We start from the raw sequence: 26,481 nt of genomic DNA, 5'->3' as shown, positions 1-26,481 counted from the left end.
AAGATGTAGGTGACAAGGGGCCTCCAACGAAGGTGTTATGGTATCTTCCAATTATTCCAAGGTTCACGCGATTGTTTGCTAATGCAACTGATGCAATGAACCTTACATGGCATGCAGACAATAGAAAATGTGAGGGCATGCTTCGCCATCCAGCTGATTCCCCACAATGGAAAAAAAATTGATGGTTTGTTTCCACATTTTGGTAGTGAGGCAAGAAACCTTAGGATCGGCCTTGCTTCAGATGGAATGAATCCTTTGGAAACTTAAGCACCAACCATAGTTCATGGCATGTTCTCCTTTCAATTTTCAATTTGCCTCCTTGGTTGTGCATGAAGAGAAAATATGTAATATTGTGTATGATGATTGAAGGCCCAAAACAACCAGGAAATGACATAGATGTTTACCTAAGTCCTTTGATCGAGGACTTGAGAATTTTGTGGGAAGAAGGGGTTGATGTATTTGATGGGTATCGTCAACAGAGTTTCAAGCTACAAGCAATGATATTTTGTACTATTAATGATTTTCCGGCATATGGGAACTTGAGTGGATATAGTGTTAAAGGACATCACGCATGCCCTATCTGTGAAAAACAAACAAGCTACCTACAATTGAAGTATGGAAAGAAAACTGTCTACACTAGGCATCAAAAATTTCTCAAACCTAATCACCCATATCGAAGATTGAAAAAAGCTTTTAATGGATGTCAAAAACATGAAATTGCACCCACACCCTTAACTGGTGAGCAAGTTTATGATCAGGTTAAGGACATACATATTATATATGGAAAGACCCAAAAGAAGTCAATTGAGAAGTTGTGGAAGAAGAGGTCTATATTTTTTGATCTTCCATATTGGCGCCATCTAGATGTTAGACACTGCATAGATGTTATGCATGTGGAGAAAAATGTATGTGATAGTGTAATAGGCACACTTTTAAAAATTAAAGGCAAGACAAAGGATGAACTCAATGCTCGTCAAGATTTGTTAGAGATAGGTATACATGAACAGTTACATCCAAAGTTAGAAGGTAAGCGTACATATTTGCCTCCAGCATGTCATACTTTGTCAAGAAAAGAGAAAATAAGTTTTTGTCAATGCCTACGAGGTGTGAAAGTTCCACAGGGATACTCTTCAAATGTTAAGAGCCTTGTATCATGGAATGATCTTAAACTGGTTGGCTTAAAATCTCACGATTGTCACGTTTTAATGCAACAACTTTTACCTGTGGCTATACGTGGCATTTTGCCTAATAATGTTAGAAGTGTGTTAACTCGTTTGTGCTTCTTTTTCAATGCTATATGTGCTAAAGTCATTGACCCTAACAAGTTGGATGAGTTGGAAAATGAGTCTATTATTATCCTGTCAATTGGAGATGTATTTTCCTCTGAGTTTTTTTGACATCATGATTCACTTGATTGTTCATCTAGTTAGGGAGATCAGATTGTGTGGCCCTATTTATTTACGATGGATGTACCCAGTTGAGCGTTACATGAAGATTTTAAAAGGGTATAGCAAGAATCCATACCGTCAAGAAGCATCTATTGTTGAAAGGTACATTGCAGAAGAAGCTATTGAATTTTGTTTAGATTACATGTCTGAAGCAAAACCAGTAGGGATTCCTAAGTCTCGTTATGAGGATAGAATTGAAGGCAAGGGTACAAAAGGCCTAAAAGTTAAATTTATTCTTCGAAAGGAATTACTTCAGGCACATTTGTATATATTGAACAACACTGAGGAGGTTCTCCCTTACATATCTGAGCACCAAGCCTTTTTGAAGAAAAATAACCCTAGAATGAATGAAAAATCGTTGGTCAATGAGCATAACAAGACATTCTTAAAATGGTTTAAAGAAAAAGTCTTTAGTGATGACAGTGCTTCTGACACATTAAAATGTCTTGCAAATGAGCCTAAATATAATGTCTTTACTTATACTGGATATGATATCAATAATTTTTCATTTTACACAAAGTCACAAGATGATAATAGTACCATGCAGAATAGTGGGGTTACTCTTCCGGCTCAATCTATGCATTTTTCTAGTAGAAATGATAAAAATCCTGTTGTGGCATCCACAAGTTACTATGGAGTCATTGAAGACATTTGGGAGATCAGTTATGGTAAATTTAATGTTCTTGTTTTTAAGTGCAAGTGGGTTGATATTAACATTGGTGTACGAACCGATGAAATGGGATTTACAATGGTAGACCTTAGCAAGGTGGGTCATAAGGATGAACCTTTCATCATGGCAAACCAAGCAACACAAGTATTTTATGTCAAAGATCTTATTGATGAAAGGTGGTCTGTGGTTCTACAAGGTAAAAGTGTACACAATCTTGACGATTCAACAGTTGAGTTTGGGGAGAGTCTTTCTTTCTCAACACGTATGCCAACTAACAACGAAGAAATTGAACAAGATGACGTTCATGCCACTCGTAATGACCATAATGAAGGCATATGGGAAAACATTATTATCTAATTACCACATTAAGTTATGTATATCTTGATATATACTTTAATATTCTATTTATCATTTTTTTCATGCTTTTAATTAATTTTATTACTTATTTTGCAATTGACCTTGGTTTTTATTTTTGTCAAAACAGGTACATGGATACTCAATTTGATCCACAAGACTCCTCTGCTCCTCAAGGCTCCGCTGCTCCTCAAGGCTCCGCTGCTCCTCAAGGCTCCACTGCTCCTCAAGGCTCCACTGCTCCTACACCCCCTGCTTCACAGACTATATCTAAGAAAAAGAGGAAGCCGACACGAATGAAAACCTTAGCCTGTAGGCGCATGAAAGGGGCAAAAATATCACTTGACGTGAATCCCACTACTGGGATAGTTTCATGTCCAAACAAAGTCCAATTTGCAAGTTATCTGGGAACCCTTGCTCGAGACAAGATTAGTATTTTAGTTCCTTCTTGGAAAGAAGTTCAACAGACTACTAAAAACATGATTTGGCAGGATGTATTGGTATTTCCATTATCTTTACATAATTTGACAAAATTATGATTATTTTTAATGTTATTATTATTAATTGTTTAATCTAAAATTGTTTTGTAGGAATTGTATGACATTAGTGATACTACAATATTAAAGAGTAAAATGCTTTCAGCTGTTGCTACAAAATTTAGGCAACACAAGTCTTATCTTACCAGGGAATGGGTACATGGGAAACATAAGGGTAAAAGCCCGTGTGATGAGTATAATATTGACCCTGAAGAATGGGAGAAATTCAAAGAAATTCGGAATGACCCTTCTTGGAAGGTAAATTGTGTTTATTTTTTTTTTTGTAAAATATATATTAAATTTGTAATTTTATTTCACTTTTAATTATCGTTTTATTAAATTATTGCAGCTTGTAAGAAAAAAAGCGCAGGATATCCAGAAACTCAATAATGCACCCCACCTATTGTCTCGTGGGGGTTATGAGCTACTTGTGAGAAATTATATGAAAAGAGAACTTAAACGACTTAAGGAGGTAGCAATACAATCTGGTGCTAGTGAGGATGTAGCCATTGATCCTCCACCTCCTCCTCCACGCCATAGGTTGTGGAACATGGCTCGCACAAAAAGCTCTGGAGAGATGACTTCTGAGTCTGCTAATCAAATTGCACAAAAAATTGTAAGTATTTTCTTATAAAATTAATCTGTTTATGTATTTGAAGATTTATTGTAGATTTTTTATTATTTACGGATATATTATAAACAAAATTTGTTTATTGTAGAATGTGTTGGAGGAGAAAGAATCACAAGGTTCATTTATTCCTGAAGGCCGCCAGGATATATTAAATACTGCCCTTGGACGACCAGAGCATCCTGGTCGTGTTCGTACAGCTGGGGTTGGTGTTACTATTGGTAATTACTTTGGACCGTTATCACAGGGGTCATCCTTATCTAGATTGAGCCCACTGGATCTTGAAGCCCTCACACAACAAATATATGCACGGGTCACAAAAACTTTAATGGAAAAGTACCCAAATATGAGTACTGCACAGTCACAGGATGTTCCTCCAGTTGAGGTAGATCATGCTATCGTGGCCCGTGTTAGCACTAAAGGCAGTTGTCAAACTCCTTCAAGTGCTAATGTTCCTGGTAATCCCTTTGGAGATGAGGTTCATGCAAATACCTCCAATAAGTGTGAGTTATGCATTGAGGGGATTCCTCCGCTTGTAATGGCCATTGGTAGAGTTTGTGAGGGGAGTTCAACTATACACAACGTGCCTTTGACAAATGATTTGGTCAAGGTGGTCATTGAGGAAGTTCGAGATTCTAATGCTCGAGTTCCCATACCTACTTCAAAGGTTCAACTGGTTGGGCAGGCCTTAAAAACTTTCATTGCATGGCCGAGACATCTTGTCAGACCTATTTCAACCACGGTATATATTTTTTCCTATTTTTTCATTATTACTAACTTTAATTACAAATACAAGTTGTTTATTCATATTAATGTTTGATGTTTGATTTATTGTATAGGATATTCATCGAGCAAATAAACGAGTTCCATCTATTGATAGGTCAAAACCTAATGGTGATCCTATCACTGGGTTACGTGAGGCAACAAAGTCCTTACTTTTTGGAAAACCATTTCAGGTGACTTGACTAACTAATATAAAGACTATTTAACATATTTATATTTTAAGTTTGCTACTTACCCAAGTTTCCAATTTCAGGTGATATGTCCTGCAAGTCTATTTGGGATCAGCGATGATGATTTTACGTTGTATATTTCATTTCAAGATATATATGAATTATTACAACGTCAAGCAATGCTTAACATCTCAATTATACAATTATGGATGTTGTAAGTACACAATTGTTAGTGTCATTATCTATTTAATTATGATTTCCTTCACTATTAATTTTTTCTTTTGTATGTATTTTAGATATTTGAATCGTAAAATTGAAGAACTCAATCATGGTGACTTGTATGGATTTCTTGAGCCCCAATCAATTCAAAAATCTGGGAATAAAAAAGCGGAGTCTCAAAATTATATCATTGAAAGGTTACAAAATTCACCCAAGCAAATTTACTTTACTATCATTAATTAATTTATTTACATGATTTTTATGTAACTAATATATTATACTGTATGTTACAGCTTTTTGATGATGTTGCACCATTGCCGGAAACCAAATTGGAAGACATTCGGAGTCAATGGGCAACCTTCTTTTTAGAAAAATTTAGAAATAGAGCATGATTTTTAGTTTAATTAGGATTGTTTATAATATAACTCCAAAACAATTTTCTGCCTTTATTTTTTAATTTGGTTATCATGTTTTGGTCAAGAGGATCTATTTCTAATTTGATTGTGATTAAGCAAATGATGATTTAACTCCAGAGCATTACTAGTTTTTTCTCTATCAGCTTCTTCGAGGCTTGAAGTATATACACTCAGGTTATGATCTTTATATTTAGCTAGTTTTTTTATTCATTTTATTGTTATTTTTTTTCTTTTGTTGGCAGGTTCTTCACAATAGCTCATGCTTATTACTTTTTTTTCATTTGCTTGGCAGGTTGAGGGCTTTATGTTTATATCCTCATTCATTTTGATAATTATATTTAAATGCTGAGTGCTAAAGTTGAATTTTATTTTAGGAACTGCATTTAGTCTAGTTGTGTACGTGGCAGTTATTGTTTAGTTTCAGTGGAGTGTAGTTATTGTTTGGTGTATAATGAAATCAAATATGGTAAAGCAGATTTACGTAGTTTTATATAGTGTACCATAAGCCAAACTTTAATTGAAAGATAAGAAATATAGTTAAATACACATTGGCTGAATATAACTATTGCTTAGACTACTAAACATCCCCTAAACCCATAGAGCACAATAAAACTCGGTGCCTATTGAATCAGCATCAGAGCCTATCTGAATATGCAAGGAGCTGCTACCAATCCATGACTAGTGTAACTATAAATGCTACCAACACATTTACTCGGATATGGTTGAGAACACCAACTAGTGAACAAAATCTGCCTTCATCCTTCTCTCTTGTTGATCCTTCTCATCACCCATATCACGTGCATCTGTACCAGTCCTGCAAAAACAAAATCATTAGCAATATTTCAACATTGGATTTAAGGGTAGACTTCTCATAAGCCATAAAGATTGCCACAAACTACAAAGCTTAAAAGTCACAATATGGTAAAATGGGTAAATTTCATTTATGATTTTCAATAACTTTGCTTTGTAGTTTTGGTAAGGATTACCCCAATGCATGAAAGAAGCTGAAAATTTTAAACGCAAGTTAGAAAGTTTTAATCACGAGCTTATATCACAAATGAAGTTGACTCAATTGTTTTCTCATGGGTTGTTCTGACTTCTGACAGATAAACTACTTATGATCTTCAACCTACACTAGAAACATTTTATGTGCGGAATATTGAATTGTATTAAAGTAAATGTTATTCATAATTCAAGATATATTGAATTTTATGTCACAAATATTTAACTAATCATACTGTAATTGCTGAAGAGAATTTGTTCTTGAAATGGAAAAAATAGACATATATTTTTTGTTGATGGAAACAGAAATTTTTTCTAAAACTACTAAGTAAACCTCTCGGTTTTTAATCCTTCAAACCGTGAATGATAATTATCGTCACAATAGCATGCTAATGCAAAGTTATAGGCAAACCTTGAGAGAAACTATCTGAATCATCCTTCATAACAAATATAATTAAGCTATTTAAGTGGGTATAATCTACATGTTTTTTTTTTGTATTGATTTGTTTTTCTATTTCTTCCGGTTTTTGATTCATGGAATTTGGTTATGTTGGTTAGTATAGGAGATTTCTGTTTCTGGAGGAAGGTTCCAAAATTGTTTAAGGGATAGAATTCATTGCATTAGTGGCTACTGGCTAGGATTTGAACATAAACATCAAAATTCAATACACAATGGCTGCAGCAATAGAATTGTCCTATCCAATTGATTGCATTTCTGGGTTTTGGTTTGGTGTTATAAATAAAATATGTTTATACAGGTAAACCACAAAGAATGTAAAAAAATAACAGGAATTTTTTTTTAATAAAGTCTACATCGGTTTTAATTAGAACCGATGTAGCTTTGAGTCCACATCTACATCGGTTGTGAGGAAAACCGATGTAGATTTGAATGCAAATCTACATCGGTTCTATTTAAAACTGATGTAGATTTTCGTTCCACTCTACATTGGTTTTCCTCACAACCGATGTAGATTTTGCGAAAATCTACATCAGTTTCAAAAATCGATGTAGAAATTTTTTATTACTACGTCGCTTTATTCTACATCGGTTATAAAACCGATGTAGATCACCTTCCAGAATCGATGTAGATTTGCGTTCCTGTAGTAGTGTTGGCCTTTCAATGTAAAAGCCAATTTCTTGAACAAAATTTCTTGAGAATTTGTTACAACATGCCCAAAATTATTCCAAATATTTTGTATTTTTATCGAACCATTTCTTTTTCCATATAACATAAATCTTGACAAGTAGTGACCATATACTTAGCCTAAATTTACTTTTATTCTGTTTCAAGGTTGATTCAATGAAGGGACACAAGGCAACAAACTTAGTTTGTATTACTCCTAATTTATAAAGGCAACATCACTTTGATCATATTGAAATACATAGTGGAAAGTACATCAAATTTTGCCACTTAATAAATGTGATGAGGTCACACCTTGTATAAAAAAGTGACAATTTACAAGAATTACATAAAAAAAAGGTAGTGATGGGTTAGAGATGGATTAATTATAGATGCATAAGTGATGAACATGAGAACAAAGTAGAAAAGTTTTTTAAATTTACTAAAAGAATGTTATTGATAGTAATGGAAGGTTTTATTATCCTTGTGAAACTATTTGAATGAGGAAAGACTACCAATTTAGGATATATGAAAGCATTTTATTATGATGGACCGGGTTCCTAAAAGTTACACAAAATTATGGACATGAGTTGGTAAATTGATAGACATGCCAAGTTTTTCTCAAACACAAACAACTAAAGTTGTTTTAAACATGGACGATTAACTAGAGGACATGATATGTGATTCTATACATGATTCTTTCCAATGCACACATGTGTATGATATTTTTTGCAGTATATGGAGAAAACCTTTATACTCACAGGCTATAACAATTTCACACGATTGTCAGTAGTATTAAGATGTTTAATGTTAAGGGAAAAAATGAATTGAGTGATAAAAACTTTCATAAAATTGCTTCAGTTATTGAATGACATGTTTCCTAATTAAAGGTAACATATTGTTGGCACATAATAATGAGATGAAAAATATATTATGTCTAATGGGGGTATGAAGTATAACAAAAACTCACATCTAATCAATTTCATATTGTATTGGAAAGAGTTTGACAACTTCTACAATGAGAAGTATCACAATACAAACAAAACACATGTGATTTTAATTGTGATATGAGCAAGGTCCTTCTACGAAGGTGTTGTGGTTTCTTATGTTGCATATAAAAGAAGTGGTTTCTTATGTTGCATATAAAAGAAGAAGATGTCAAGTGTTGAAGCAAGAAGCAGAACCTACTGGTCTTAAAGATTGTTTTGCCCTTTCTAAATACCAAATTTGAAGATTAAGTTGAGGTAGCATAGGACTTAGTGTTATAAGTGATAAAGGTCATCAGAAACATATTTTAAGCAATCAAGACTCTTTCAAGATCAAGAAGAAAATTAAAAAAAAAACTTAAACTGAAAGAGTTTATATATAATAAAATTAGTGTTTTTTTATAATAAAATCAACTTAGTTGTTTTCTAAAAGTGAATACTTTATTTTAGCTAAAGATAATTTTAAGTAATGTAATCAATTTCATAAAAGTTATTTTTAAGAATAAAATTACTCTTTGTAGTAATCGATTACACATTAGGATAATCAATTACATAGTATATTCTAGACTTCCTAAAAAACAAATGTCTTTGTTGTAATAAATTACAACATCATTTTAATTGATTAAGCAATATAATCTTGTTTTTCATGAAAATATAGTTCTATTGTAATTGATTATGATTTGATAATAATCAATTACATAAAATAAAATTGAAATTTTCATCAATAAGGTACTCTTTGTCGTAATGAATTACAACTCATAATAATTAATCAATTACATAAGTTGTGATATGTTTATGAAAAACCCAAAAGCTAAATAAGAACGATTTAATAAGTTCCAATAACAAAATAATCAATTACATATATTACGAACTATTTTGTTATAAATAGAAATTGGTTTCATTTCATTTAAAAATAATCAAATATATGTGAGAAAAAAGAAGGAGATAGAATGAGTTAGAAAGATTAAAACCCAAGGAAACTTTTTCAACAAAGTCTAAATTTTATGATTAAGAACTTGTCTTAGGTTGTGTGTAGAGCTGTCAAAATAGGCCAGTCCAGCCTGTTTGACCTAACCCGACCCACCAAATTTGTTGCCTAAAATTTCCTAAATTAGCCTAACCCACCACGGGTTTGTGGGCTAAATGGGTTATCTGGCCCACCACAAACTCAACCCGAGTGATTTAGGTTGAAAGTGGGTCAGATTACATTTTTTTGACCTATTATGAATTTTTTCATTTTTTTTTTTGCTTGGCCCAACCCTTTTTCAAGGTGGGTCGGGTTGGCCCATGAGTCAGAATCCACTTTGACGGCTCTAGTTGTGTGTATGAATAATGATGATGACCATGATAATATAAATAAACACATTTAATAAAATAAACACGAGTGTGTTATAATAGTTAGGGGTGAGCATAAAACCGAGACCCGAACCGAACCCGAAAAACCTGATAAAAAATATTACTTTTGGGTGGGTTCAGGCGGGTTTTATAGGTAAATCGGGTTAAAATTTTGATTTTATACGAGTTATATTGGGCGGGTTCGGTTTTGAATTTTTAAACCCGCTAAAAACCGAATCCAACCGAAAATAAGATAAGTTTAGATTTTTATTATTTTTGTATAACTAAACAACAATGGTCCAAACTCAAAAGTCTTTATTTCAAGTATAATATAGCTATCAATTTGTAATTTATTTTTTTTCCTTTTTCTCATAACCTAGATGTTTCTTTTGTCTTCTCCTTCCTCATTTAACTTCTCAACACACTAGTCCATTTTTAGAATTTTCTTTTTCTTTTTTTGTCTTTCTTTTCCATCTTCCTATCTCCATTTTGAGTACAACTTGTGCGGCTGTGATTTCTTATGGGCTTTGTAATCTAACTTTAGATTTCTTTTGTATGTAACAATTATGGATTTTGTTATCTTTTGTTTTTGCTTCTTTAGTTTGTGAATGTTTCATCTACGAATCTACTTACATCATCTATTGTCACCTTCATTCTAACTTTATACACTATTTTAAAAATATTTTTTTACCATTTTAAGCTTCACCTTTGTTAAAATAATTTGATCTACAAAAAACCTTAAACCTGATTGTACCCACCCGTCCAAATCTGAATCTATTTCAACCCGAACTGCCTCAAACTGAAAGCTCAGTTAGTCGGATATGGGTCACATTTTTCCAAAATTGGTTTACAACGGATTGAACATTTTTCACCCGAACCCGCCTGTTGTCCACCCTTAATAATAGTGGTTCTACCCAACTTGAGCATGTTTATCTTTCATAAAAAAATATTACATACAAAAAAATGGTATTAAAATATAAATGATTATGATCTTGCCTATGAATGATGATAATGACAATAATACACAATATTTTTTATTTATTTTTCACATACTTTTTATTTTTATTTTTTATTTATTACTTTAAAAATATAATTAAAAAAATTATAATGTAAATAATATATATATATATATATATATATGTTAATATCTAATTATAAATAATATTGATATATAATAACTTTATCGACATTTATAAAACTTAAGTTAAAATATTTTTTAATTAAATTAAAAATAAACTCTTATATATTATTTAGTATACATTTTATTTTTCTATCCTTTTATTGGATATATATATATATATATATATATATAGAGAGAGAGAGAGAGAGAGAGAGGAGATTTACTTATTTTAAGAGTAAGTCTACCTAAATTTATTTCACTCAATAACTCATGATTTTACATCAAGTTTCAATAATCCAACTATTGAATTAAAAGTTATTAATGTATAAATTAAGTCTACAAATTTTTTTTAAAATTTAAAAATTATTTGATACTCCATTTTATTAATTCAAATCAACGTATAAAATACTTTTTAAATTTTTTTAAAAAATTATAGACTTGATTTAGGTATTAATAACTTTTAATTTAATAGTTAGATCATTAAAATTTGTTGTAGAACATGAGTTATTGTGTGGTGTAAGTCTAGATAAACTTAATTTTGGAGTAAGTAGATATATGTATATATATATATATATATATATATATATATATATATATATAGAGAGAGAGAGAGAGAGAGGGGGGAGAGAGAGAGAGAGAGAGAGAATAAACATATTCAATGAGAGCATGTCTTAAAATGAGAGATGAGAGGTATAAATCATAGTCTTTAGATTATAGATAAAAATAATTAATGATTAAGATTAAAATTCAATTTTAGACACTCCCTCAAAATATTATTACTATTATCCCCTTCATAACTATCAATGTTACCACCACCTACCGTTAAAACCCCCAACACCACCACCATCACCACCAATATTGTCGTTGTTGCTACATCACCATTATTATCGTCACCACCACCATCATTGTTAACAGTGACGATGGTAGTAGTGAAACGATAACAACAATGATAATGATAGTGACAATGTCATCACCATTATCACCTAGCAACAACAACAGTGGTGGCAGCAACAACTATCATGAAGTTGGTATAGATATTGTCTACTTTGGACTTTCACCTTCATGGTTTTGATTTTGGTCATCACCTAAAATGCCTATAACCAATAATGTGTCTACTTTATACACCTTTATTTCTTCTCTTGTTTTCACAATGTAGGACCTTGTTTGTATTCAAACATTGTTGCCATCGTCATAATCGTTATTGTCATTATTGCCATTACCTGTATAGGAGAGGGATCAAATAACACTTATATAACTTTTGTCAACTATTATACCGTTTAATTTTTTAAATTAAAAGTAAATTTTGTCGATCTAACTGTTGGATTATAATTTCATACCATGTATGTTTATGTTAAATTTTGTTAAAATTACACTATTAAAATATATTTAAATTATTCATATTTTATTATATTTTGAAATATATATTACGTTAATGAATGAAGTATTATTATGATTAATATAATTTTTTTGTATATGATATAAGTGAAATAAAGTTTCAATCTAACTGAATGATCAAACTAAAAATTATTAAAATAGTATAATAGTTGTTGTATTGTAGTCTAGAGGCCGGTTTAAAATATATTGTAACCTTAGCTTTAGTCTTCAACTATTTACTTTTGTTGAGGTTTTTAGTTTGGGCTTTTTGCCCCGTTTATTCTCAACATCAAAAAAATCACTAATTAGTTTAGGTCAAGGGTTGGATTGTAATTTATAAGGTCTCATGTTCAAACGACAAATGTAATTATGTGGATAAAAAGAATTTTATATATATATATATATATATATATATATATATATATATTTATTTATTGTTATCTAATTATTAATTATTACATATATAAACTTTATTCACATTTAAAGTAACTAGTTGTTTTACTTAATTGATGCGCGATATTTTTTATAATCATTTACAAATTTAAATATAAAAAAAATAGATTATCCTTTACCTCCATCTTAGACTTATACAATTTTTCGTTATTGAAGCTTTTAAATGATAAAGTTAGATAGTGAAATCAAAATAATATTGACTTAAATAATAAAATATATAATTTAATTTTTTTAGAAAAAAATTTAAATTGACTTGATTCAAAATAATGGAAAATCGATATTAAATCAATTGAAGTAAAAATTATCCATAAATTTAATATATTAACAATAAACATTAAAATAATCGATGTAAAGTTATATTAATCACATTTAGAGAGTTTTACTTAAGAAACTATAATATACCCAAATCAAAAGAAACCATATAACTGAAGAGGTATAAAAATAAATTACTTCAGAAGGATACAAATCAATATGAAATTGTCACTATCTAAAAATAAAAATAGGTTCTTGTATCGGGCATCAGCACATGGATCTTATCGGCCACGTGGACCTACACGTAATGTCCTATCAGACATTTACTACAAGAAAAATGCTGATTTCTAACAGAAATTTCTGACAGAAACAGGTAAATTTCTGACGGATTTTTCTTTTTCTGACGGATTTCAATCCATCGGAAAAAGTGGTGCCGGAAAAAAAAATCTGTCGAAAATAATTTTTTCCGACGAAAATATACGTCGAAAAATTCTGACATAAATTATTATTTTTTTTTAATTTTAATAAATTTATTAATGTAACAACCCTCATATTTAGCCTCTCAAGGGTTCTATTTTACAATATTTCACTGTTTAGCGTGTTTTATCCTTACTTGTGCAATTTCTGGGAAACTTCCCAGAAGGTCACCCATCCCTGTACTACTATAGCTCAAGCACGCTTAACTGTGAAGTTCTGATGAGTAAGCTACCGAAATGTATATATATGTTGTCAGTATAACTTGTACAAATTAATTCATTTAAGTCATCCTCAAATATACAATCTCATATTTGTACTATAATAATAATATATAATAATTTTATATTACGAATAATAATAATAATAATAATAATAATAATATATTTAATTATTCTTTATTTATATGTACTTACTTTTATAATTAACATCTACTTATTTCTATTTAAAATTATAATTTAAATTATTTAATTTTATAATTTATAATGATAATATAATTTATAAAATTATAAATATTTATTTATTACAAACTTATAAATTAAATTTTAATATTTTAAATAAATTATTAATTAATTTAATATTTATTTACCTTAAATCAAACATATAAAATTCAAAAAATGTATTTATCCTTGTTTTTTTAATTATCAACTATTAATAAAATACTAACTTAAAATCTTATCTAATTATATATAATATTCTCATATCAAATTTAAAACCAGATATTAGTTATACAAAATATTAAGATCATATAGGAAATTGTCAATAAGATTTTAGTTAAATAATTTAAAATAATTAATGTTTCAATTATATTGTTAATTAGCAAATAATTTATTCCAAAACTAATTAATTTTTTTATATTGATTATTAGTAAAATTTAATAACTTTTAATTTAACAATTAATTGGATCGATGAAATTCAACACATACCATGAGTTATTGAGCGGAATAACTTTACCAAGAGTTATTTTGTAAGTTATCTTAAATCAAACATATAAAATTCAAAAAATGTATTTATCCTTGTTTTAGTTTTTAATTATCAACCATTAATAAAATACTAACTTAAAATCTTATCTAATTATATCATAATATTTTCATATCAAATTTAAAACCAGTTCTTACATTTTAGATAAATATAAATTTGTCTGAAATATTCTATTAATAATATAGCTTTTCCTACAAAAAATTTCTCATCGAAAATATAAATTTTTCGACAGATTTAATTTTTTTTTATAAGAAATCATCTTCGATTAATATAACATTTTGTATATATGATTTAAGAGTAAAAGATTTTCAATTTAACGGTTAAATTTATACAAAATTCACATTTAAGTGTAACACTTAGTAAAATTTACACCATTGTAATTATAACCCCCCTCATATATATATATATATATATATATATATATATATATATATATATATATATATATATATATATGTGTGTGTGTGTGTGTGTGTGTGTGTGTGTGTGTGTGTGTATATATATATATTAAATGTGACTTTTACTAAGTATTACACCGCTCAATAACTTTATATTAAATGTGAATTTGGTAAATCCAACTGTTAGATTGAAAGTTCATATCTCTTATAGATTATATATACAAAACTTTATATTAATCCAAGATGATTTGATACTTCATTTTTATAAAACAAAATTGATGTAATATATTCATTTCAAAATACACTAAAATATGAACACATTGATTACCTTCTAATAAAATAAATATATAGATTCAGAAAAAATGTTTATTTATTTTATATCTGTCAAATTTTTGAAGGAAATTAATTCTCGTCTGATAAAAAAATTCTTAATAATGAATTAATTTTTAAAAAAAGTTTAATTATAATATATATATATATATATATGTATATATATATATGTCTTAATATTCACATATATAATGTAATATATTAAAATAAATAATTTTTTGATAAAATAAAATTTGTAGCATGCATGTTTATCTTTTGTATTTTTTTATTTATTGTATACGTTGATTGAAAAAATCAAAATAGTAAAATTGTATACATTGATTAAAAAAATAAAAATCAGAAAAATCAGAAGATTTATGTTCCATTTAGAATTGTTATTATAAGATATATTTTAAAATAAATTATCATCTAAAAATATATATTAGATATTAAAAACATATTTATATCATAAATAAATTAAACTTTATTTTTATAAAATTTAACATATTTATTTTTATATTTTTAATAGTGTTAAATTATTATAAAATAAGTCTTTATGATTGTAGTTCTTCCCAAACATTTAAAAATTGTCTATGATAGATAAATAAGTCATACTTAAAATATATATTTTTAAAGAAAGTTAGATTCAAACCAACTAAATTATAATAAAATATAGTGTGACCTAATTTATTTTCATCTTTAATACTAATCGTAGATATAAAAAACTTGTAATAAATAATTATAATATATATTTATACCTTTAAAAGATATATAAAATTTTTAATACTACAAATATATATAAGAAATTAAAAATAAGAAATTAAAAATAATAATTAAAAATAAGAAATTTTCGACGAATTTATATTTATGTCGGAAATTTTCGATGGAAATATAAATCCGTCAGAAATTTCTGACGAATATATCCATCAGAAAATTCTGTCGAAAATTTTTTACGGATCCATATCCGTCAGAAATTTACATTTTTCTTGTAGTGATTGACGCAGCTCTGACACGCCCTCGGCTCGGCAGATGGCCGAAAACTAGGGGCAACTCAACCCTTTCCCTATCAGCTCAACCAAAAGCCAAGAGTAAAGAGGTTGTCTCGACCTTTTCCTATCGGCTCGGCTAGGGCCAACAGGACAAGAATAATTAGGACAATGATCATGATTAACAAGGAAAAATGTACGATTAAGGCATAATCAACCGATTAGCACCGTATTACCTAATTTGGTAAGTGTCAGAAGAGGCCCACCATATTCAGGGCCCATGACAGGTAGTATAAATAGGTCACACGAAACGAGGTATGTCACTGTTCATTTATTACTCTCAAGAATTGTGCTTGTCCTGACTTGAGTGTCGGAGTGACTTTTATAAGTACCTCCTCCCCTGAAGCATCAACCCGGAACTCTCGTTCGGCCCTCCAGTTACTAGAAGATTACGAGTGTGCCCTTAGACAGGTACATTTTGGTGCCCACCGTGGGACCGAACCGATAGCTTCGAAGAGACGGACTAAGTACTATTTTGAAGAGACAAGTATTATGGCGAAGACAAGGAGAAAAAACACCGAAGACCACCGATCCATGAGGAGCACCGATCCGACGAGGACCACGTCGAGGTGGTTGACGAGACGAACCTGACGGAGATGGTACGACAGTTGAAGGAGGAGACGGCCGCCATGAAACAACAGCGAGAAAAAGACGCGCGGGAAATGTCCGCCCTAAGGGAGGAGAATGCTGCTCTGAAAAACCAAGACCCAACCTGGAAACCCTCTGAGCTGACCTGCACGTATACTCAGGGGTCGTTCCACTCGCTCGGACATCACACCTCCACCCCTCACACCTCTGCCGCCGCCCCAAGAAATCACGCCTCAGCTGCTCAAGTACCCGGCCGACCGTCCCACAATACACCGGCCGGAGCACATCGACACCCCTTCACCCCAAATATCATGCAATCCTCACTCCTCGACCACTAGAAGTCCCTCCCGCTAGACAAATATGACAGAACAACCGATCCCGACGAGCATGTCGACATCTTTCTAACCCAAGTCACCCTCAGCACCACCGATGACGCCGCCTTATGCCAAATTTTTCCAACATCCTTGAAGGGAAGAGCATTGAGCTGGTTCACACGGCTCCCAGCCAACTCGATCGACTCTTTCAACACTTTGGCATCCCAATTCACCATCTAGTTTGCCACCAGCCGGCCTCACCAGCTAACCTCCCTCGCGTTGGTGAGCATAAGACAAGAGAAGAAAGAATCTCTTCATACCTTCATGAGCCGATTCAACAAGGCGGCATTGGAGATCCGAGACCTAAACCCAGCCGTCGCCCTTCACCATCTAACCACTGCCCTGAAGTCGGGACCATTCATTAATAGTATATGCAAAAAACCGCCGACTGACATGGACGACCTGCGACGACGTGCCGGCAAGTACATGCAGATGGAAGAACTGGCGAAGTTTCGCAACTAGGCTCGATCAAAGATGACTGCCAAGCTCGAAAAACTGGTTGAAAACCCTTATCGGAGTCGCCCAAAGGAGTTGGCCCCTCGTGAAAGACCAACACGAGGACCCAAACATTCCCATTACACGCCCTTAAACACCAGTCGAGCGGCTATACTCGACCAAGCACTTGCGTCGGAAGTTCTGGTAGTTCCCAAGAGAGCCTCGACCTCTCCTCGAGCTGATACGAGCAAGTCATGCAGATACCACCGAAACCAAGGGCATTCGACCATAGAGTTTTCGACATTGAAGGACAAAATTGAGGATCTAATCAAGAAGGGGCAACTTCAAAATTTTTTGGATTGACCCAAATCATCTCGGAACGCCGAGCATACTCACCATCACGATCGGACCGACCGGGAACGAACCAAGAGGCGGCCTTATCGGGAGCGTAGTCGGTCAAGGGGACGGAGAGAAGAGGAACCAGTAACCCAAACACGCCGAGCCATTAACACCATAGCCGACGGGTTTGCAGGAGGCAGCACAACCTCCTCGGCTCAAAAAAGACATTTAAGAGTTGTCCGAGCCATTCACACTGTCGACAAGGTCCATCACCCCAGATTGTCGGCTATTACTTTCACAGAGTTCGACTTTAAGGGCATCGATCCCGACCAAGATGACCCGATGGTTATTAGCATCGAGATTCACAATTGTATTGTGTACCGGGAGAGTCTTATCGGCCACGTGTACCGACACATGATGTCCTATCGGACATCAGCACATGGATCTTATCGGCCACATGGATCGACACGTAATGTCCTATCAGAAATGACGCAGCTCTGACACGCCCTCGGCTCGGCAGATGGCCAAAAACTAGGGGCAACTCAACCCTTTCCTTGTCGGCTCGGCCAAAGGCCGAGAGCGAAAAGGTTGTCTTGACCTTTTCCTGTCGGCTCGGCTAGGGCCGACAGAACCAAAATAATTAGGACAATGATCATGATTAACAAGGGAAAATGTACGATTAAGGCATAATCAACTGATTAGCACTGTATTACCTAATTTGGTAAGTGTCAAAAGAGGTCCACCACATTCAGGGTCCATGACAGGTAGTATAAATAGGTCACACGAAACGAGGTATGTCACTGTTTATTTATTACTCTCGAGAATTGCACTTGTCCTGACTTGAACGTCGGAATGCCTTTTGCAGGTACTTCCCCCCTGAAGCATCAACCCGGAACTCTCGTTCGACCCTCCAGTTATCAGAAGATTACGATGTATCCTTAAACAGGTACAGTGTTCATTTTGTTATCCAAGATAAAACTAATTAACCGAATCTCAATTCAATAAGTCTGTTCATTCGATGAGAATTTAAAGGGAGTGTTTTGAAAATTATAAACTTTATATATTAGTGTAAACTAACATAACTACATGAAATGAAGATAAGTATACAATCATGATTGTCTTTCATCATTCCAAGTAAGATGTTAGTTCCTTCCTTAATATTGTTGGATTTATAAAAATACTATCATCCTTCATTCAAATAGCTATAAAAAGGAATTTCAGTCTGTCAAATAAGATTGCATTAAAATATAACGTCTATACGATCCACAAAATTTATATTTTTAAAAAATGTGTTTGAGATTAGGTGGAAAATCAAGATAGAAGATTATCCTAGACTTCATAATATTTTCAGTTAAAATAATTTTTAATTCCTTTTTATTTTATTCTTTTGGTTGGATATGTGTGTACTCTTAGTCACTGATTACATCAATACAGCCGATAAAAAAGAAAATCTAAGAACGTTATAATTTTGAAAGAAATTGAAAAATAAAAAATAAAATGTTAACCAAAATTATAGATACAATAAAAAAAAAGACAAATATTAAAAATATTTTTATGACCAAGATCGAGTCAATAAAGTTACAAATCTCTACGGAAGAGAAGCCGGCACTTTACACATAATTTATATATAGAGAGAAAAGAGAAAGAGACGTACGGCATACGGCATCTTTTTCAAATACATGTTAATTTAATTTAATTTTTTTAGGAAAAAGAGGTGTTACTTGGTACAAGTACAAAATTTGACTGATCAATTTTTTAGGAAACAGTAAGAACAAAAAAATTTAATAGTCATTTTGCTTCTGATCAATTTAGAAGACGATATCATAGTATCTGGATCTTTAAAATATTAAATAAGTTCTTAAAAATGTAAATTAATAATTATATTAATTTAAAATTCAAAAAAATTACTAAAATAATATTATTAAAACATATTTAAGGTTTAAAGTCATATTAAATAGATAAATCTAGCTAATTATTGGATATTATAAGAATTAATCTACAACTCTCATTACTAACATGATAAAAATGATTGCGGTGAAAAAAATTAGAAGATGAAATTGTTATGTGTAAGGGTGGTAAAATGATATATGGCTCGCAAGCTTGTCTATTGATCCCTCTTGATAAGTTAGGTAAGGTATTTTGGCCCATGAGTTTATCTGGCCTATCTCATTGAGTTTGCCAACTTGTCGAGTCAAAAGATGGGTTAGGACGGGTTAGCCCACTAACCTTTTTTTATTATTTATGGTTTTTTGTTTATTTATTATTTTAATGTAAATTTAATTAAGTTATTTCAAATTTATTTTGTATATAATTTACGATTCATAGTATAACAAATTTGTTTTTTTATATTTGATTTATTTTATTATATGTAATTTAAGATTTATTGTGCAATAAATATGATATTTATTATGCAGCAAATTTGTTGTAATTTGAGATTTTTTTTATTATTTAGGTACTTTAGATATTTAGAAAAAAATTATGCTAGAAGACTAACTCAAAATAAACATACCATTTTTTCCTTTTCTTTTAGCGAGTTGACGAGACGAGTCAAGGTTTATGGCCCGTTTTCTTCTAGCTGGCCAACTGGGCCGCCTTGTTTTAGGTAGGCCAATAGCAAGACAGGCCTAAACAGGCCAAGTTGGCCCGTTTTGCCACCCCTGGTCATTTACTTTGAATTTAGTCTATCATTTTACTAAAAATAAAAAAAAACATCCCCAAATTGACGATCGTTATTCATGTTTGTCCTTCTTTCATATATACTCTATTAAATATATCATACATAACTAGTTATCTGATGATATTTAAGAGAGATTAATTTGTTAGTATCTTGTGCATCTTCATTTAAAATTAAAATCAATACCTTAACATAAAAATCAACATAAAAAAACCATTTACCAAATCAAAATTAAAAAAAAATGTAGCAATGAAGGAACAATGATGATTTGTAAGAGCATAATGGTAAACAACAATGACAAAAAACCTAAAACTATGAAAATACCCAAAACCACAACAATAACATAAATCCAAGAATATAAACCAACATAAAGAAAAGGCAAAAGTGATAGTAATGGATACCTAGTATTGTTTTCATTCTTCATGAATGTTCGAAACATAATGGAGATGACTTCTTGAGCATTCTTTAGTATACAATTCTCTTATTTTCTTCCTCTCTTCATTACACAGGAAAGAAAAAATGAAAACAAATACAATACTAACACACTTTTTAATCTCATGGAGTAAATATATTCACTTTTATAAAAATAATTTTTCACACATTCAAAAATATCTCTTCCGCAATAAGACATGAAAAAATTATTTAATGAAAACAAATACGATACTAACACACTTTTTAATCTCATGGAGTAAAAATATTCACTTTTATAAAAAGAATTTTTCACACATTCAAAAATATCTCTTCCACAATAAGACATCACTACAAGAAAAATGCAAATTTCTGACGAAAAATTTTCGACGGATATTTCCGCCAAAAAATTCCAACGAATTTATATTTCTGTCGAACATTTCTGACAGATTTATATTTTCTGTCGAAAATTTCTGACGTAATTTTCCGTCGAAAATTTTTCATCAAAAATTTCTGACGGAAATATAAATCCATCATAAATTTCCGACAGAAACTTTTCGACGAAAAATTCCATCAGAAATTTTCGACAGAAAAATAAATCCGTCAGAAATTTCTGACGGAATATTCTATCAAAAATTTCTTATTTTTAATTCTTATTTTCATTTTCTAAAATTGGAATTTTTATTTTTATTTTTTATTTTTTATGTAATCATTTTTAACTACTTTTTATTTATAAAAAAAAAGATAAATAATTATCTTAAGTGTCACCTACAACAATTACGTACTATTATCGTATTGATATTTAACACTTCTAATTTTTTTTGTTTTTTAAAATAAATATTATTTATCAACCTTAAAATAATCAAACTAGTGAATTTATATTTTAGAGGGACGAAAATCAAAGAAAAATATTTTACTCATTTTATAAGTAGGAAACAATCTTTATAAATCTTACAAGGATGAAAAATAAAGAAAAAAATTTACAAAGACCAAAATCAAAATCACCCATCTTATAGGGACTAAAATATATTTAAACCTTCTAAAATTAATATTTTCGATCTTAACAATTATTTTAAATAAATAATATTTATTTTTAAATATTTATAAACTACTTAGAGATGTTAGTATATTGTCTTTAAAATTATAGTAAGCAAGTTCAAGTGTGAATATTTTCATATTTGTGTGTTTCATGAGTTTTCTATTAAATAATTAGTGCATATATTAGTTTATTTAACATAAATAGTAATTTTATATTTTAGAAGAAAAAAAAAATTTATTTTCTAGAAGTAATAAGCTTAAAATTACATATATATATATATAATATAGGAGGTTATAATTATACTGGTATAACTTTTACTAAGTATTACGCCGCTCAATAACTTTATATTGAATGTGAATTTTGTAAATCCAACCATTAAATTAAAGTTCATATCCATTTATACGTGTATATCAAATTTTGTTAAAATTGAACAAAAACTAGAAGGTAATCAAAGTGTTCATATTTTAGTGTATTTTGAAATGAATACATTACATCAATTATGTTTAATAAAAATGAAGTATCAAATCATCTTGGATTAATATAAAATTTTGTATATATAATTTAAGAGATATGAACTTTCAATCTAACGGTTGGATTTACAAAATTCACATTTAATATAAAGTTATTGAGCGGTGTAATACTTAGTAAAAGTCACATTTAATATATATATATTTACTAAGTATTACACCGCTCAATAACTTTATATTAAATGTGAATTTTGTAAATCCAACCGTTAGATTGAAAGTTCATATCTCTTAAATTATATATACAAAATTTTATATTAATCGAAGATAATTTCTTATAAAACAAAATTAAATATATTATTATTATTATTATTATTATTATTATTATTATTCGTAATATAAAATTATTATATATTAATATTATAGTACAAGTATGAGATTGTATATTTAAGAATGACTTAAATGAGTTAATTTGTACAAGTTATACTGATAACATACATATACATTTCAGTAGCTTACTCATCAGAACTTTACAGTTAAAGGTGTTTGACCTGGAGTAGTACAAGATGGATAACCTTCTGGAAAATTTCTCAAAAATTATGCAAGTAAAAATAAAACACGTTCACTAACGATTAGGAAAATGCACGGTCAAAATATGGAAGTAACAGATGATGCGATACGAAATAATAAAAAGAAAATACGAAAAGTATAATAATAAACAGAATGTATGTACAAATATAATAAGCCAAGTAAGAATAAATGGTTTGACTACAAAATTACAATATAATATAAGAGAAAATATAGGCATCATACGACTTTTTTTAATGTTATTTTTTTATATTGTACGAGTCTTGCCATGAAGAACTTGGAATGATTTGTGTCAACTTTTTAATAGTGCTGTTTATGTCTTAAGTTACAAGCTAAACCAATAAAAAAAAAAAAAATGAGCAGGTAGAATCCGAGATATTTCTCTAACGAATGATCTCAGCCTTCGTATATTATTGGCACAGCAAAGTTGTTTTCTAATTTGTATGCTTATCCAATGAAATATGAACAAGTAGGATTCGTATGATTTCTTACTAATGAATTATGAATTTATGATCTTTAATGCTATTCACATTCGCACATAAATCATCAAGAGCTTGAACTGCAAGTGCATACGGTCGTGATTCATGGCATTCTCAATCTCCCTCTTTGTTCTACTCATGCTTCTTTCTCTCCAATGTTCATCATCCCTTTTGTCACTGAACAAGGGTTCCTCTCTCTCAGTGGAGAAACATTCAGAAGACGTTATTCTCTCAAAAAACCAAATGTTCTGTGCTGGCTTTGTTCAACTTGCTCAAAACGCTTTCTCCTTTGGCGTATGGTTCAACGAGCCTCACACTAACAACACCAACACTCTGGTTTGGATGGCAAACCGACAACAACCCGTTAACGGAAAACTCTCAAAGCTTTGCCTTTTAAACAGTGGCAACCTCGTATTGCTCGATGCAGCTCAAATCACAACTTGGTCATCAAACACAGCTTCACACACCCAAGTCACGTTGCTTCTCCATGATGATGGCAATCTCGTGTTACGTGACTCCCAAGGAACCATTTTGTGGCAAAGCTTTGATTCGCCAACAGATACTCTCCTTCCGGGTCAACCTCTCACTAGATTCACACAACTTGTGTCTTCAAGAAGTGAGACTAACCATTCTTCTGGCTTCTATAAGCTTCTCTTCGACGATGACAACGTTCTTCGTCTTATTTACGATGGTCCTTATGTTTCAAGCCAGTATTGGCCAGTCCCTTGGATTCTAATTTGGCAAGCTGGGAGATTTAATTACAATAGCACTAGAATCGCAGTGTTAGATTCTCTCGGGAATTTCACTTCTTCGGATAATTATTTCTTTTCCACGAATGATTATGGCTCGGTGGTGCCAAGAAGATTGAAACTGGATTGTGATGGTAACGTTCGTGTGTACAGTAGAAATGACAAATCAAAGCAATGGTACGTTTCAAGGCAAGTGATATTTGATGCTTGTTCCATTCATGGGATTTGTGGTGCTAACAGTACTTGCGATTATGATCATGAAAGAGGAAGGAGGTGTTCGTGTTTACCAGGGTACAGAGTGAAGAATCATAGTGATTGGTCTTATGGGTGTGAACCAATGTTTGATCTTACTTGCGATGGAAATGAGTCAAACTCTACCTTTCTAAAGATACAGGGTGTTGAGTTTTACGGTTATGACCACAATTATGTCCAAAATAGTACTTACATGAATTGTGTGAATTTATGTTTGCGAGATTGTAACTGCAAAGGGTTTCAATACAGATATGATGGGGACCAAGGCTTTAGCTGCTACACAAAGTTAGAGTTGCGAAATGGGAGGCGTTCGCCGAGTTATAATGGAACAATTTACTTGAGACTTCCCAACGGGAATAGCTTCTCCAAGGTAGAATCTGTGAGGGTAGATGATCATGTTTGTTCCGTGATGCTTCACAAGGACTATGTTAGAAAGCCAGCAAATCGTTTTGTGAGATTTTCTTTGTGGCTTGCTACTGCAGTTGGAGCTTTGGAAATGATTTGTTTTTTGATGATTTGGAGTTTCTTGATTAGGACGCGCCAAAAGTCTTGTGCGGATCAACAAGGGTACCATCTTGCAACAGTGGGATTCAGAAAATATAGTTATCGTGAGTTGGAGGAGGCAACAAAGGGGTTTAGTGAAGAGATTGGAAGGGGTGGAGGAGGGGTTGTGTACAAAGGCATTTTATCAGATCAAAGACATGCTGCAATCAAGAGACTCTATGAAGCTAAACAAGGAGAAGGGGAATTCCTTGCTGAAGTTAGCATCATTGGAAGGCTTAACCACATGAACTTGATTGAAATGTGGGGTTATTGTGCTGAGGGCAAGCATAGGTTGTTGGTGTATGAATACATGGAGAATGGTTCTTTGGCACAAAAACTCTCATCCAACACACTTGATTGGAGTAAGAGATATAACATTGCTCTTGGAGTGGCAAGAGTTCTCGCATATTTGCATGAAGAATGTTTGGAGTGGATTTTGCATTGTGACATAAAACCCCAAAACATACTTCTTGATGCTAGTTATGAACCCAAGGTAGCAGATTTTGGGTTGTCCAAGCTACTAAACAGAAACACCCTCAACAAGAATTCAAGTTTTTCAATGATAAGAGGAACAAGAGGGTACATGGCACCTGAGTGGGTTTACAACTTACCAATAACCTCAAAGGTTGATGTTTACAGCTATGGAATTGTTCTCTTGGAGATGATAACAGGAAAAAGCCCAACAACCAGTGTCCAAAGCATTGATGGAGAAAACTCACATAATGAAAGGCTTGTAACATGGGTGCGAGAGAAAACGAGTGGCACGTATTCGCCAGAGTACATCATTGATCCTGCAATTAAAACAAATTACGATGAATTTAAGATGGCCCTTTTGGCTAAAGTGGCTTTGAAATGTGTGAAGGAAGACAAAGATGCAAGGCCAAGCATGAGCCAAGTGGTGGAAATGCTTCAAAGCCATGAAAGTGATCCTCTGAAGTACTAATGGTGCACCTCATAATATCATTAATTCTTGATGATGATTACTTCCTGCATATTAGGTACTCACCGAGTCACCACTCATCACTGAATTAGAGTTTTGGTGCTTCTATATATACTTTTTTAAATCTCTGTGATAGTTTTATATTTTTCTCTTTCATGTTTTGGCGTCCGCAAATTCACTCATGTTTGTAAGATTGTTTAATTTAATAAATAAATTTCGTTAATTTCATGTTTTATTGTTAACCTAACAATTAACTCCGCGATGGCAAGAGTCAGAATTTAACAAAATTATGTAACGATTTTTTTTAAGAAACTTCAAATAGTTTCAATAAGAAACATCGTGTTTAAGTCAAGTAGGACTATTGTGAGTAACAAGTTTTCTTTTTAAATATTTAATATAATTGTATATGTTATTTAGTTAAACTATATAAATAAATAAAAATCATTCATAACTAAAAAGATAATTTTGTAGTAGTTGATTCACACAATTGATGTTATTTTACATCTTAATTGTTATTTCTTTTGACTAAAGCATG

General features: G+C 31.4%; 1 protein-coding gene and 1 pseudogene across 2 annotated transcripts; both read left to right on the top strand.

Annotated features, from left to right (window-relative positions):
- The first annotated feature begins 111 nt into the window (after positions 1 to 111).
- On the top strand, positions 112 to 6,403 carry LOC114917123 (uncharacterized; annotated as a pseudogene). Its single transcript, XR_014433557.1, has 3 exons — positions 112 to 3,266; positions 3,358 to 4,803; positions 4,886 to 6,403. The product of XR_014433557.1 is annotated as an uncharacterized LOC114917123 (transcript).
- A 16,511-nt stretch (positions 6,404 to 22,914) lies between these two features.
- Positions 22,915 to 26,178, top strand: LOC109812874 (putative receptor protein kinase ZmPK1). The gene has a single exon (XM_029274289.2). It carries the CDS (start codon positions 23,568 to 23,570, stop codon positions 25,947 to 25,949), a length of 2,382 nt encoding a protein of 793 aa, XP_029130122.1. The 5' UTR covers positions 22,915 to 23,567; the 3' UTR covers positions 25,950 to 26,178.
- Positions 26,179 to 26,481: the final 303 nt, after the last annotated feature.

Source organism: Cajanus cajan, chromosome 4 (assembly GCF_000230855.2).
Source record: "Cajanus cajan strain Asha chromosome 4, NIPB_CcT2T_4, whole genome shotgun sequence".
NCBI classification, from domain to species: Eukaryota; Viridiplantae; Streptophyta; class Magnoliopsida; order Fabales; family Fabaceae; genus Cajanus; species Cajanus cajan.
This window is presented reverse-complemented; position numbering and strand designations above follow the sequence as displayed.

What these genes read in the sequence shown, in the direction of transcription:
- LOC109812874 (XM_029274289.2), top strand. Translation starts at nt 23,568, where the DNA reads ATGGCATTCTCAATCTCCCTCTTTGTTCTACTCATGCTTCTTTCTCTC.